The 17,010-nt window shown below is 35.2% G+C and overlaps 1 protein-coding gene across 8 annotated transcripts in view; it reads right to left on the minus strand.

Moving 5' to 3' along the window:
• The window catches only part of GRIK2 (glutamate ionotropic receptor kainate type subunit 2), a 405,316-nt gene that overhangs the window by 221,751 nt on the left and 166,555 nt on the right, over window positions 1-17,010 (minus strand). For all 8 annotated transcript variants that reach the window (XM_065681155.1, XM_065681154.1, XM_065681157.1 and 5 more), the window contains one exon: window positions 14,200-14,373. In XM_065681155.1, coding sequence (XP_065537227.1) covers window positions 14,200-14,373 — 174 coding nt within the window. The remainder of the gene's footprint in view (window positions 1-14,199; window positions 14,374-17,010) is intronic.

Here is a 17,010-nt window from a genome sequence, read left to right on the forward strand (position 1 = left end):
CTAAGCCCACTACAATGTCATTCAGTATTCTACATCCATGTCTACAAGACAGAATCAGCTCTGACTTCTTTTTACATTACTAGATTTTAAAACATGTTCTTATAAATGTTAATGAAGTATTTATTCATAACCAAAGTAAACCTGAGTTTCATGTTCAGCCTTGCAAAACTACATATAGAGCTCCTTATGTTGCAGTTTATAAACAAACCAAATAAATGTTTGCTTTGTATGAAACAGTTGTGCTTGAGACCTTATGACTTACTTTCAATTTAAAGAGGACTTCTTTCAAGATCTTCATATTTAAAACTTTTAAATTGTTTAAAAACAATTTCCTAATATTGCTGGTGCTTGTTCCTAATCAATGACATTTATCTAAGACAAGTATTTAGTCAATGTATAGATCAGATGTGGAACAGTATAGGCAAAGAAACATAAGCATGTTCACTGGAAAAAAACAAAAATAGAGACAGTACTCTGATGCAACTTGACATAAGTTTCTATAAAAGATACATTTTTTTTTTCTTTATCTATTTAGTTTTTTCACTTAGAATACTGTCTCAGGACTAAACCCATCAAATAAAGGTAGAGAAGCCTACTTTTATTAACATTAATGGAGGAATAATCAATTTTAAAGAAAACATTTGTGTTATTTTCCTTGTTAATTGCAAACTGTTGCAAATTTAAGCATTCACTAATTGAAATCATTAAGCACATCTTCATTTTGTACAAAAATATGAAGATCTATCTGTGCCAGAGAATGAAGAAGCCTTTCTAATTGCTGCCAGATGTTGCTATAAATCTTTCAGTCCAAGACAGAACCTTCTCTTTCCATGAATATAGATTTTATTTTTAACTCATAATCATGTAGTAAACTTCAGGCTGAGGCCTTTACATGCACGACAGTGCTTTTCAAACAGAAAGTAATATGTCAGTGGTTACATTTCCATATTCAACTAGAAGTTGAACACAAATGTATCCAACCCAATAGCAGACGCTTCTATGTGCTTGATTTCTTTTCTTTTCAAAAAAAAAAAAAAAAAAAAAGAAAAAAAAAAAAGAAAAAATTAAGAATAAGAACATTCTGCTCAGTAGCAGAAACAGAGCTGAAATATTCATAGGGGACACAAAAGTCGTGAAGATCACAGAGGTATGTTCCCTTGTATTGTGTTTCACAGAGGTATATTCTATTAATGGTAAAAAAACCTCCAGCATCAAATCAACCCTCAAGTCTGGTGTCAAACCAACCCTCAAGTAAGCTTAATGCCAAGAGGTTGAAAAATGCCACAGCACTTTCTTCTTCAAAGTATCATTACTAAATTGTTTCTCTGAAATTTTACGTACATTGTGTTGGTATACCTATTGATAGTAGATGTTAAAGTTTTTAAACATAAGTATATCACTGACTGATTTCGCTGTGCTTTTTTCTATATACAACCATGAACAAGAGAACCTGGTCTTCATGAGTGACTTCAATTACTTGGACAGTTGGGAAAGTGCCACAGCAGTGTTCAACTCATCCATTACATTCCTGGAATGCAATGAGGACTGCTTATTGCTACAGTTGATGGACATGCCAACTAAGAACTGTGTATTGTTAGATTTACTGCTCACAGACTAAGACAATTTACTTGACAACATAATTACCGATATCAATCTCAGATACATCAATTATAACATTGTGGAGATTAAGCTCCTACTCTGCACAATGAAGACTAGTATTAGGACAAAGACCTGGATTTTATAAGAATCAATTTCAAGAGCCATGGGAAGCATCCATGGAGGGTAAAGAAGCTTGCATATGCTGGAAGTTATTCAAGAACAACCTCCTGGAAACACAAGAACAGTCCATCACCTACAAAGTAAAAGGAAAGCAGCAGAACAAAAAAGCACCCTGGGTTACCAATGAGCTTTTGGGTGTGCTTCACAGGAAAAAAAAAAAAAAAAAAATTACAGCTATGGAAACGTGTTCAAATACCCATCAAGAACTACAAAAGCCTTAATTAGGCATGCAGAGATACAGTCAGGAAAGCTAAGGCTCAACTAGAACCGAAGTTGGCCAAAGATGTCAGGAACAAGAAAGAGTTTTTCAGATACATGACCAGTAAGCAATGCACAAGGAAGAGATAGGCCTACTGCTAAACAATTTTCTGGTGACACTAAAAGGGGTGATAAGGGGGCATGACAGAAGGTAAAGCCATCTTACAAAGAGCTAGCTAGCAAGAACTGTACCCAGTTTAACAAAGACAAGTGCAAAGACAACAAAACCAAAAAGCACAGGGCATGTTAAGATCTGTGTGGCTGAGGAGCAGACTTGCTGAAAGGGACTTGAAAGCCCTGGTGAACAAGCTAAACATGAGTCAGCTGTGAGCCACTCATTAAGCAACAAAGGAAAATCAGACCCTGGGCTGCATCCAAAGACGCATTACTAACAGAGATAAGGATGTGACCATAAGACTCATTGTTTGTCCAGCTACATCTGAAGTACACTGTCCAGTTATGGTCCCCACAATTAAAAAAAGACATGGAGAGAGTCCAGAGGAGTACCACAAAGATAAAGGAATCAAAAGGAGCGTGACCAGCAGGTCGAAAGAGGTGATCCTTCCCCTCTACTCTGCTCTTGTGAAACCTCACCTGGAGTATTGTGTGCAGTTCTGGTGTCCTCAACATAAAAAGGACATGGAACTACTGGAACAAGTCCAGAGGAGGGCCACGAGGATGATCAGGGGACTGGAGCACCTCCCGTACGAAGACAGGATGAGGAAGTTGGGGCTGTTGAGCCTGGAGAAGAGAAGGCTGCGTGGGGACCTAATAGCAGCCTTCCAGTACCTGAAGGGGGCCTATAGGGATGCTGGGGAGGGACTCTTCATCAGGGACTGTAGTGACAGGACAAGGGGTAATGGGTTAAAACTTAAACAGGGGAAGTTTAGATTGGATATAAGGAGGAAGTTCTTTCCTGTTAGGGTGGTGAGGCACTGGAATGGGTTGCCCAGGGAGGTTGTGAGTGCTCCCTCCCTGGCAGTGTTCAAGGCCAGGTTGGATGAAGCCTTGTGTGAGATGGTTTAGTGTGAGGTGTCCCTGCCTATGGCAGGGGGGTTGGAACTAGATGATCTTGAGGTCCTTTCCAACACTAACTATTCTATGATTCTATGATAATCAAAGGGTTGGAAAACCTGCCCTCTGAGAAAAGCCTGAAGGATCTAGGTCTATTTTCCCCTGCAGAAAGGGGATCTCACATTATTTTAGTAATTAAAAGGCAGTTACAAAGAGGATAAAGGATCTCTCACTGCGAGGAGCTACATGATGTGAACAAAGGACTGTTGGTATAGGGTACACCAGAATAGATTTTATCTGGAAGGAATTTTTTTTACAGAGACAACAATCACTGGAAAAATCTCCCCTGTGTTATAGTGGAATTCTCATCACTTGACACAATTGGAGAAGGCGCAAGATAATCTCATCTTAGTTCCCTTTGCCATGACAGGTTGGAAAAGATCTTTCAAGGTCTCTTCAAACTTGATTGTTCTATAATTCTATATAATCTACTACTGGCCAAAAGATGTATTAAGGTATACCAGTTTTCTCCAAGGAGTCCAGGCCAGTCGAGTCAGGAAACCTTCTAAATTAGTCTAGCAACATCAAGAAATAACTGGTCAGCAGTTATCCAGCTGCTACCTTGATTTTCCCTTACTTCAATTTTAGATGTGCACTACTGCAAAACTACCTGCTCAGGATAATCTCCTACTTCCAGCAATCATGTTAACACGAATCATACTCTGTGAAACATGCTACTAAGAACTATGACTGAAATAATGAGAACTATAACAAAAAAAATTTTTATTATATTTTGTTTTGGTGTTAGGCTTTATTTTCGGTTTGAAGATGAATTAAAAAAAAAAGGTTTCTTTACAGCAATCGTGCAGACGAGAATATTCCTTCAGTTACAGTTATTTTTATTTGGATTCTAATTACAGTCTTACTCAAACTTTGGAATTATATCAGAATAGCTGTCCTGTATTTTAAGCAAAAAGAAGGCTAAGAAATCCAAAATAGTCTAAAGCTAATATCGCTTACCTTTTATGTAAACAAAGAGAACAATCGTATCATCATGCATACACAATTTGCAAAGTGGTATTTTCTGGATTATGTCATTTATTATTAAAAGACTGAAAAATTATCGCCCCCTTTGCCCAGAAATATCTTTAAATTATCTCTCAGTTTTCTCACAAAATAGGACTGAAGAAATATAACAAAGTAACTTACCTAAAACCACTTCTTTTACACGAGTGAGCTTTGAAGTCCCATTTAAAAAAATTACATACTTCATGTTAAGTGCCAAAGTAGTCCATCTGACTTCAACAGGACTACTGAAAAGGTCTGCATTGTTTTTTCCGTAAGAAAGCACATTGAACATTTTGTTGAACTGAGACCTCAGTCAGCAGCTCAATAAACAGACATTGAATAATACATATATTACTACATAAGACAAAAAGATTACATGAGATTTTGTTTTTATAAACAGCATTGAAAGAAATTACATAGGCAGAATATCCTTTCTTGTGTCTTTAATACTTACCAATAGCATTTCTCCACTAGGTTTGAATAAATTATTCTGGAGCATCAAAATAAAAACTTTTTTTAAATAAGTTTAAGATTTTTTAAGGGACTGTAGTGACAGGACAAGGGGTAACGGGTTAAAACTTAAACAGGGGAAGTTTAAATTGGATATAAGTAGGAAATTCTTTCCTGTCAGGGTGGTGAGGCACTGGAATGGGTTGCCTAGGGAGGTTGTGAGTGCTCCCTCCCTGGCAGTGTTCAAGGACAAGCAGGACGAAGCCTTGGGTGGGATGGTTTAGTGTGAGGTGTCCCTGTCCATGGCAGGGGGGTTGGAACTAGATGATCTTAAGGTCCTTTTCAACTCTAACTATTCTATGATTCTATGATTTATTTCCAGGACATTACGTAGCCTCTCATTATCTGAAATAAAATGCAGACTTATAATAGAATACCATGTTGTAAGGGACCTCAAGGATTATCTAGTCCAAACTTTCTTAGCAAAGCATGACTTAACTAGATGGCCCAGCACCCTATCCAGCCAAATCTTAAAAGCGTCTAACACTGGAGATTCCATCAGCTCCCTGGGGAGATTATTCCAATGGCTGATTTTTCTCATTGTAAAAAATTTTCCGCTAGTGTTCTCCTTGGCAGTAACTTGCACACATTAGCCCTCATCTTTTCCACGTGACTCCTTGTAAAAATGGAGTCTCCATCTTCTTTGCAGCTCCTTTGTAGCTTTGTAGCATTTAAATACTGGAATATGGTGACAAAGTCTCTTCTAAGCTTTCTATTCTCAAGGGTGAACAAAACCCAAAGATATTCTACAAAACCCAAAGATATGCTTAGGCATTGGGAAGTGGGAGTATGAAGAGTATAAAAACAATAATATCTGAAATCTGTTTCACAGCTTCATGATACTTGATTTTCTTTAGTGCATTCCATATGTTATTTTTTCACCTACTTCCTATGTTGCATGTGGGTTCAGACAGCAGAAGCCTCAGGTTCACAAATAAAATATATAATAATATAAGCACATTAATTTTGCTTCCAGCCTGACATAAAGGTCTTCAGATGCAGATTCAATTTGATGCCTGAATTTTCCTAGGCACTGTTTAATAGCTCTATATGTGTGCTTGTGGCAACCGTATGTCCACTAGACAGTTCAGGTGGAAAATATGTTTACTGTTATAATTCTTTGCAGTTAGAAACTTGATTAAGCAGCCCTAATGCATGCATATAGCACAGTTTGGAATACTCAAGGACATGCAAAACATCCACAGAAGGTGGACAGACTTTGGGCTTACAGGGGACCCATTGTCTTCTGTAGGGACAGGTGGAGGCCCAGCACAATATTCTGTAGCACCTGAAAGCACTAAAATTGAGTCCATGATGTTCTGGACAGGAAACAAATTTATCCCTTCAGAAAACGGATTTAAGTAATAACTATATATCTGGTCTGGATTAAAGTCCCAGGGAAGTCTGTGTACTATATGAACCCATTAAAATTAGAAATAGTATGCTGCATCTTAAAAAGAAAAAAAAAAAAAAAAGGTCTATGCAGAAAAGTTGTATCTTTCATTAGATAAACGCATATACATCAGGAAATGGAGAAAAATGGAAATCCATTTAAACACATACCCTATCATGTCTTTCGCAGAGAGGATGGTATGCCCAGAAGCTTATTTCTTTCTACCATGTATGTCAGCTCTTCCAAACTATGCCCAAATTAATCACCTTAATATTCAGAGACAAATATCTATGATTTTTACTCTTTTTCACTCCATTAAAGTATGTACAATTTAATACTTCAGTAAAAAAAAAAAAATCAACTGCATCTGCATTATCATATCTAAGTCTAACATCTATGTAGCAAAATAAAGGTTAGACAAATTACATATACATACTGATTTCCAAAGGATCAGGATTTTACCCAGAGCATACTTTTAAACCTCACTAGAATTAGGTGCATACCAGCCCTAAGAGGCAATGCCACTTTGAAGCTGATGAGTACACAGTAAGAGCTAAATTAACAATCCTTTCTCTCCACAAATTGAATGGTTCACATTGCTGCTTAACCTAGCATGGCTATCCTCTCACCATTCCACATCCCACATCTGTAGCCATAATGACTGCTACGGTCGTTCATTCCTGCAAGTAAGTCTACTGATTACCAGGTTTAATGGATTATGCTGCTCCTAAAGACAACATTCCTTAACAATAACAGCAAACAGAAGAATAAAAGTAATATTGCTTTTGCTTCACTTTTCCTAAAATTACAAAAGATACGGAGTATTGTCCTGGGTTCAGCTGTAACAGTTATTTTTTCTCCTTCTTAGTAGTTGGTGCAGTGCTGTGTTTTCGACTTTAGTCTGAGAACAATGCTGATAACACACCAATGATTCAGCTGTTGCTAAGTAGTGCCTACCCCGATCAAGGACTTTCCAGTCTCTCATGCTTTGCCAGTGAGAAGGGGCACAGGAAGCAGAGATAGGACACCTGACCCAAACTAGCCAAAGAGGTATTCCATACCACAGCATGTAGTGCCCAGTACGTAAACTGGGAGGATTCACCCAGAAGGGCAGATCACTGCTCAGGTCGGGTATCAGTCAGCAGGTGGTGAGCAATTGCATTGTTCATCACCTGTGCTTATTGTTTTTTTTTCCCTTTCACCTTATGTTTTCTCCCCTTGTTATTTCCCTTATAATAATAATATTATTATTAGTATTATTATTGGTGGTAGTAGAAGTAGTTTCTTATTATACTTCAGTTAATAGACTGTTCTTATCTCAACCCGTGGGACTGACATTCTTTTGATTCTCCTCCTCATCCTTCTGCGAGTGGGAGAAAAGAAGAGCGGGGAGAGAATGAGTAACTGTGGTTCTGAGTTACCAGCTGGTCTTAAACCATGGCAAACATAAATAAACTATTAAACTGAATTTCAGAATGCGTGTTCTAAGAAAACTATCTTCAAAAGGTCATAGAATCATTTAAGTTGGAAAAGACATTTAAGATGATAGAGTAACCACTAACCTATCACTGACAAGTCTATCACTAAACCATGTCCCTGAGCATATCTACACATGTACACTTCTTTTAAATATCTCCAGGGATGGTGACTCCACTAGTCCCTTGCGCAGCCTTGTTCAAATGCTTGACAACCCTTTCAGTGAATAAGTTTTTATTAATATCCTATCTAAACCACTCCAGCACAACTTGAAGCCATTTCTTCTTATTACTTGTTACTTCTGAAAAGAGATCAACACCCACTTCCCTAAAATCTCCCTTCAAGGTGGTTGTAAGAGAGCAATAAGGGCTCCTGTCAGCCTCCTTTGTCCACACTAAATAACTCTCAGACTCAGCCAATCTGCATAAGACTTGTGCTCTAGATTCTTCACCTACTTTGTTGCCCTTTTTTGGACAGATTATTATACACTGGGCTACAGTCCTCAGACTTAAAATTTCATATAGTGCAGACACTTGAAGGTTTCCTGAGTAAAGGAAATTATTTCCTGAACAACCTATGCTTCAGGCAATCTTACAAACTGCATAGGAGCTTCTGCAAGTTGCACAAGCTCTTCCATTTCCCTACATGCTGTTATGCAAGTTCCTTCTTTTACTTTGTGAACATGTAGCAGGACAGTTCTAACATGAAAACTTTATACAAATCCATGTTAATCATACTATATCCATAAATATATGCATACATCCTCAAACAACATCTGAAAGAATTCAATGAAATCTCCCATAGGAAAGAAGTTACAATTTCTGTTAAATTCTATGCAACACTTGGGTATATCTTTCCTTTGGGACAGGATTACAAATTCCTGATAGATTGTGTCTTCTAAAATGACAAGAAAGACTACATACAAGAGTCAAGCATTTAATAATGTGATTAATTCTCAAGATAGCTGGCATAAAATTTTTAAAACATTTTACAGCATGAAATTGTGCATAGTCCCTAAACTCATGAAGTTAACTGTGCCTAGGGGAGATTCCTAGCTTGTAATGCAGTAATAAGTAATTGTTTAGTATTTTCTTTGAAGTACACATTTGCTACCACACTATTTTACTAAACACATCTCATCGGCAAATCCAGAAAATTCCTTTTGCTAAAGGGATAATTATAAAGCTGTCTACATAACAAGCTGTCCTCTTTGAAGCTCTAAATCTGAATCCAAAGCTGTATTTCTATAATTAATATTTCTTTTTATTTTCATGGATCTTTTCACCCTCAGGAACCTGAACACCACCATTTTCTCATCAAATCCTGTCTAGTCACAGTGCCTGCTAGCAGTTACTAAATTATTATTTAACTTTCTAACTCAAATATAACTGTTATTTCTGTATTGTTAGGTAGAGTTAAGAAATTGCAGTTTCACTAATATCCTTTTATTGTTAGAGTAATAAAATGACTAGTTTGTAACAACATATTGTAAGTCTTATCTTCTATATAATAACTATAAAAAAAAAAACACAAAAAAATCCCAAACAAAACTAAATTTGAGAACTTCCTATCTCAGTGCAGAATTTGTATCCAGTGTAATAACCACACTATCTATATTGGTTTATACAGTTATTGAATATTCTTACATCAAGGATGAATTGAGTAAGCCAAACTCCAGAAGTGTGCTGAAAGAAAATCCTGGATGATGCCATAAATTTTTGCTTCATCTGGGAGGAAAACGAAGCAGTGAATTCTGGAGAACACTGAACAAGAAACTAAGAAATTGAGGTACAGAACAAAATTTGATTAAAAAATAAAATTAACTAAATATACAAAAAGCTAGTATTGCTAATAGAGTAGGTTTCCGTCATTCAGCCTTGGTTATATCATAATAGAAAAACTCGATCACTTTTATTAATTCTAGATTTTTATGTTTCAGATGGCTCTTAAGCTTCAAGTGTCATGGTTTCAAAGCATTCTTTAACACTCTTAATCTTTTCCAGTCTTGTCCCTGGTGGGATAAAGTACATTTTCCAGCTGCATTAGCTTAACCAAATTAGTTTAACATGATTCTTGGGCTGATTCACCTGATTAGAGCTGACCATTTAACATGGTCTTCATGTATTGGTCCAATTCAGTACAGGGTGTTAGGATTTTTCAAACACATAGATTTAATGCAACTGAAAATATGCCACTGTTGTGCATCTATACTCATCCTTCAACCATTCTTGGGTTCTTTTTAGCAATTCTTGTCTTACTATTGGATTCAACAAAACTTTTGAGAATACTCAATTGAAATAACAACGCTAAGGTGAACAGTCAGATAAACTAGCCTTCACAGGACGTTCATAAGGTCTGGACATTGAAAGGTTGCTTAGCGAAGTTAATCAAGGGAAATAGAGAACAAAGTAAGCATATATAAATATGTTCCCTCAGTCTTTAGGTGTGCAAATACGGAGAGCTCCTTAAGGGAAAATACCTACACATTCAGGAATCCAGCACTGTTCTCTTTCATTTTCATTCTCAAATTCCAAAGCAATTGTAACTTCAGCATTTCTACTGTATCCCTCAAAATGGCTATTTTTGAAATTAATTTCCTATAGACAGCTCTGTGGAGTGAATAAATCTATGCATTCTTTCAATTAAGGAAAATGTGTGAAGGTATTAGCAGTTTTCTTCAGAATTTTTACATCTTTATTACAATTATGTATTTAAATACAATATCACTGGATTTGTTCTCCTTATCTGAGGAAGTCCATACATCAGTTTTTAAATTTTAAAACTTTATTAATAAAATCTTTTTTTTTTTCTTTTTCTTTTTTAAGGAGATGAAAATCTCATATACACGAATGAACCATTCTGGGTATGCAACAGATCTCTGCATTTTTTTCCCTGAGTATTTAATATCACTCTTATATTTTATTACAAATAGATTTCACTTCCTGAGAAATACTGTTTCATGGTGGAGAGCATCTAAGCTTGAAAAACACTCTATGTTCAGAAAAGAAAGGAGAAATTTTTTAAAAATATATGAGGTGGGAGGGAAAGGGAGGAGTGGCAGAAAAAGAGATTTAAGAGCAGAAAGAGAAAACATACAGCTAAATAATGCTCCATTCTGCTAGGTAGCTGTCCTGAGTTCAGCTGTAGCAGTCATTTTTCTCCTTCCTAGTAGCTGGTGCAGTGATGTGGTTTCAAATTTAGCCTGAGAACAACGCTGATAACACACCAATGTTTTTAGTTGTTGCTAAGTAATGTCTACTCTGATCAAGGACTTTTTCAGTCTCATGCTTTACCAGTGAGAAGGGGCACAGGAAGCTGGGAGGAAGTGGAGAGAGGACAGCTGACCCAAACTAGCCAAAGGGGTACTCCATACCACAGCAAGTCAATGCCCACTATATAAACTGGGGGCAGTTACCCAGAAGGGCTAGATCACTGCTTGGGTCAGGCTGGGTATCGGTCAGCAGGTGGTGAGCAGTTGTATTCTCTTCGCTTGTTATTTCCCTTATCATTATTATTATTGGTGGTAACAGTAGTGTTTTTGTGCTATACCTTAGTTACTGGACTGTTCTTATCTCAACCTGTGGGAGTTATATTCTTTTGATTCTCCTCCCTGTCCCTGCTGGAGTAAGGGGAAGAAGAAGAGGGAGTGAGCAAGTGGCTGCGTGGTTCTGAATTACTGGCTGGGCTTAAACCATGACAGCAGCCTACAAAAAATATCAGATAAAAACTATGATTTTTCTGAGGAAAACACTTTAATACTGACTTTAGCTATATCATTCATCAAACAGCACAGTGCTTTCTTGCACCTGCCATATACAGCTACTAAGGTGAACATTAAACAATAGAAGTAATTGTCAGAATACAAAAAGTGCACTGTTTTCCATGTAAGATGAAGGCAGATACCTAAATCAGATGATAGACAAAAGCAATTAGGAAGGACAACTTTCTGTTAATGAAGTAGCAGGGCTTGTTAGGTCATCTTAATTATGCACGTTAAGTTCTCAATTGATGCACAGAAAACTGGAAGATTAATAGTTGCACAGTAAAAAAAAATCTGAACTCAGAACACTTTATTAATGCTTTTCGGTGCTTGGTCTGAATCAGAGTTGTCGTATATAAACATATGAGATCATTTATGCTCAGGGATTTGTGGCATTTTTTCTCTTTCTTTGTGCTACTTGTATGGACTCAAAAATAAGAAGTCAAGTACACTGAAGCAAAGTCTCTCGAAAATAGTATGTCACTCTTCTACTTCCCAGAATAACTTTCCGTTAATACAGTACAGATGACAATATTGTTAGCATTTAACAAAAATATTCAGTCTTCATAATTATGATCCACACTTGGAAATTTGACTTGGAACATTCCAAAGAAACAAGATGAAATTTTATACCCACATTTTATCGCATTGGGACACTAAAGGTCAGATAATTATAGGAAAATTACATAGTAATTAGAGAGTTACACAAGACTACGGAAAACAAACCAAAACAAGAATTAAGACTGGGAAATTGATGAATCATAAGTAAGGGAATGAAATGTCACAGTTAAATTGATAGTTCTAAGTCTGTCATGATGGCTAAGTCGGAAAGTCAGGCATATAGTGGCAAAGTCAGAGGTAGGAGGGCATAGCACCGCCAGGACTTACAACTTTGTGATACATAACTGCATTGGAAACCAGCTAATTTTCACTGAGGTCTCTAAATGCTCATATACAAACCTCAGGCTTTTATTTGGCAAATTCTCAAGTTTCAGGGATTTTAATACCTGTTTAAATGCCATTTAGCTATGTGGCTCAAGCAAAATGTACTCCTGTTAAGCAGGTTTATTGCTAAGATTTTTCTGAATAAGCTATAGTCATTATCAAGCAGTAAAAATAAAACAAGTTCTCAGTTCAGACCGTATCAGTTAGAGTATTCCATGACAGCATCAATATCTGTGTAGAATCTTTAATTCCTGCATGCATTTCTGACTAAATACACAACAACAGTGAAACAAATCAGATTTTGCAAACTTAACTTTACAACTAATAAATCAATGACTTATTTTATTCTGAACATGGGAAAAAATTATGCAGTTATGTCATGACATAACTTTGTTTTACACCTGTTTTTTTATGTATCTAATGGCCAAATTATAAAAACTCTGTAAGCACTCAACACTTTTTAAGATTATTAGGCCTTTAAATTCTATCTGAATATCTCAGGTTCCTAAAACTCAGGTAATCACAGTGCATTCAGATGCTTTATCAAACATAAAGAATCCCCATAAAATATTCATCACAGGCTGCATGAATACACAGCTCCATTTGGATTTACAAAGAGGGCTCTTAAGGGTCCAGAAGAGAAACCCATATATTTTTCATGCACTTCTTTGTCTTTTCCTACCCTGAGGTGAGGTAAAGGTGTAAAGTATGGTCTTACACATTCATCTAGCAATAACAGGTTTCTGCCTCACATCAGAAGCTTTTCCAAGAGCAGCACTTTCTTTACAGCACCAAAAAAGATAAAATAAATGTGACTGGCCCACAGAACTCTATTCAACATTTATTATTCTATGATTTTATTTACCATGGCCCTATGTTCTGATAAAGTAACTATTGCTACTGATCTTGGTAACTACCTGAAGGTTTGAAATCAATTATATCTTTGATCACTGCATAAAATATACCATGAGTGATTTGAACTGTTAAAAATTTTAAATTAATTAATTTTAAATTAATTTTTAAATTAAAAAAGGTAAAAAATCAAAGAATGAAAATAGTAATGCAAACAAGGAAGCATGAAATAATGAGTTAAAATGTTAATCAGCAGCTAATATGTAAGCCAGACACATATGTCACACAAATCTGAAAGTTTGGTGGGTTCATTTGCTTATTTGCAATTATTTACAGAAATGAACAATATAACTTTTAAAGTACTGTATTATGGGAAGTGCACGACACTGTATACAAGCAATTATAAGAAAAATATTTTGCTCTACAAAGGGTAATTGTAAAAACAAGATGAAAAGGAAATTAACTTCTTAAAATATTGATTGTCACTTAGTATCTAATGACTATAAAATCTTTGAAACTTTTAAGTAGAAAAATTTTGTTCAAATGATTAGCCACGTTATGTGGCTCAATTAGGACAAGATAGATAACTGATAGGTAACTTCAAGAAACAAAATTTGCTATTTGTCAAATGAAACAATCAAACATTTCTAAAAAAAAAATATTTAAAAAAAATCCAAAGAACAGTGGAACTCTGACAGCAAAGATGTTACAAATCGCTCAGAAACAAAGTGGAAATTAATCTTTCAATAAACTTGAAAACTAAAGGGCTCTTAATGTAGGATATATTTTAAAACAAATCCCTTCCTGATTTTGTAATTCTAGATTTAACTCCAAGTGATGAGCAGAAACCTAGAAATGAAAGTTTATTTTGCATGTATGTAATCGTGACTAGATGAATTAGATATTTAAAATATGGCTTTGTCGCTTGGAGAAAATACAGTAAATGTAATTTTAAAAGAAAGTTAATATGATCATATATTCAGTCTACAGATAAGCAGAAACAGCAGTTACTCTCTTACTCATGTTTGTAATAATATTTGGTTTCATACCTCAAAAAAATTTTAGTAACAGAAAAAAAATGTGAAAAGTTTTTTTAGCTTCACAAACATATGCAAAGAAAGGAACTAAACACTGATATTCATACCGTCATAAATCCATCCAGCAAACCTGAATCAGGCTTAGGAGGTGCTTGCAAGCGCTCCATAGACCACTTTTCAATGATAGATGACACCTGGGTATTTTCAGTGTTTAGAATTCTGAATCCAGTCATATTAACACCACTATACCGATAGGGTTCCACATCCAAGGCAAACAGGTCCTGAAAAAAACGGCCATCATATAAATTCTTTAACACACTGCAATTCCCATGTCAATTGTTAGACCATCTCCCTAGATGAAACCACTGAAATTTGCAGAGTAACAGTGATACACATATGGTATACATATATGCTAGGAAATATGTTTTGTTTATGTGGAGCCTGTGACTGTGTGCAAGGAACTCAGCTGAGCCTATAGTTGGAATAACCTGATTCAGAGAGGAAGAACAGCTTCAACTGCCTTTTTTAGAAAAAACAACAACCAAAAAAATCCCCCAACCCAGACAAAAACCAACAAAAACCAAAAAAAAAACCAAAACAAAACAAATTTTCAGGAAATGCTAAATCCAGTTGCGGAACTGTATCTACTACTAGTTAAATAGCTTAAATATTATTATTATTTGCTAAAAATACTATTATTAATTGCTACTTCTTTGGCTTACCATAACAGACTTCAAATCATAAAATAAACAGAACAAGATTTTCCTTGTACTTTCACTTTCTATGAAACTTGAACATGTTGATCTCTATATGGTAAACTGAGAAGGAGAAGGAGGAGGGGGAAGGTATCTGGCTTTAAATTTAACCAAAAGAATTTTTCACGGCTATCTCTTAAACTTCCAAACATGAACATATATTTAACTAGGAATTTATCTCTGCAAGAATAAACTTTTCCAAGTAATGTATTTCAATATATACATAGTTGCATCTATATACTTAATCTCCCAACACACAAAGAGGCAGACATAAATTAATATGTATAAAATTAATCAAATTTTAGATCAAGCAAGTAAGGTTGAGACTATCTTAATCCTTTGACAGAATTCTTAGAAACAATGTAGAACCAGTACTGGTCTTCAGGAAACCCAGGTCTAAGATCACGTTTTCAACATGGGGAAATGAAGAAAATATGAAGTTGATGAAAAGAAAAAAACAGTCATGAGTCATTAAGCCTAGCTATGTCTATTATAAACAACCTTTCCATTTCCTTTTAAATTTTTTTTTTAAGTGACATAATCAAGTTTCTATGTAAGACATTACTGTCTTGTAACATAATTTTAGTTTAATTGAACATAGGAATTTTCCACATAATTCATACTTAGTCATTCATCTCAATCTGTTAATTTATATTTTGCTAGCACTGTAACATATTATAAATTTCCATGGAATTGAAGTGTTAGGTGTAACACTTTTCTGAATCCATTTTGTTTATTGGTTAGAGAGGAAGAAGATTAAATACTGCATTACAGAAAGCCAGACTACAATTCATTATTCATTGTTAACATCAATAATCCCATAAAAATATCAACCAGTTTTAATTACAGCTAGGAATTATGATACCATCTTCCATATATAATACCTGAGATATGCAACTATGTTATATCTTTCCTCTAAAAATTCTCTGTTTTTTCTGCAAAAAAGTCAGAACCTCAGATGTAATTATTTCATCCAAACACATTAATGTTTACAATGGAGTATAATAAATATACACACAAATATCATGAGTATATTATAAATACACATGAGTCAGTGTATTAATGAGCTACTGCATTAGACCCTGAATCAATGATGAGAATACATGGAAGATTGCTGCAACCACTGTGACTGGAAAAATCTACTTGTTAGGACTTTCACCATGTCAGATAAGAAGCAATTAATAGATCAAACAACTGAAGTCTGATGCTAGTTCACAAGCTGCATTGCTAATCTACCATCCATTTGTGCACACTAAATTACCTTTTCATAGCTCCAAGTCAGTATAATACTTGTGTCTCCTAAAAAAAGTTAATCTTCTAATAAGGAAATAAAAATGACAGAAACCCATGATTTTTAAACATAGCATTTCCTGTAAAAATTAAATGCCAGTGGACAGCACACCACTCAAAGAACCTATTTTCACCAAGAGGAAAATGAAAAGTGAAGATGTAAAAAATTCCCTGGAAACATCTAGGATCCATTTTGATATACTATTGAAAGAAATTCTGTTGTATGCAATCCCAAATCTGTAAGTGATAGACAACTTGCTCTTCTAAAGTAAGACAGCTACTGGTGCAGGATATTTTGCCTTTACAGTTCCAATGAACATCACAGATTATTTTGCAATAAATTTCTATTCAACAAGCTATTTCCATGCTAATACTTTTCACGAACTGTTGTTTTGTGATTCTGAGATGAAGTTTTCATCCTATCACAAAGGATACATTTCTATAAGGACTTAAACATGTATGTGACTTAAACATAGGTCATTTCAAGCATGATTTTACCAAGGCACGTCTGTCTCGTGCTTTAAATGACTTGTAATTTAAACATTAATGAACTGCAATCTAAACATGCAAATTTGAACACAATAGAAAACAGAGAAACATGTACAACTGTAGTTTCTAAAGTACTATTTTATCAACTTTTAAACCATTTCTTAGTTAAGCTGTGGCAAACAATAAAAAAGGACTTCACATGCATGTTTGTTATGTTTTGTAAGAACATTCTCATTTTAAATGTTCATTTATTGCAAATGTTAAATCTGATGGTTCCAAGAACGATTCCTTCTTAGTTAATTTTACAATGGACACCAAAGAATACTGCATAATTCGTGTGCCTAAAAGTTCATGTGGATTGTTAAATAAAATGCTGCTAATATT

Source organism: Lathamus discolor, chromosome 5 (assembly GCF_037157495.1).
Source record: "Lathamus discolor isolate bLatDis1 chromosome 5, bLatDis1.hap1, whole genome shotgun sequence".
Taxonomy (NCBI): domain Eukaryota; kingdom Metazoa; phylum Chordata; class Aves; order Psittaciformes; family Psittacidae; genus Lathamus; species Lathamus discolor.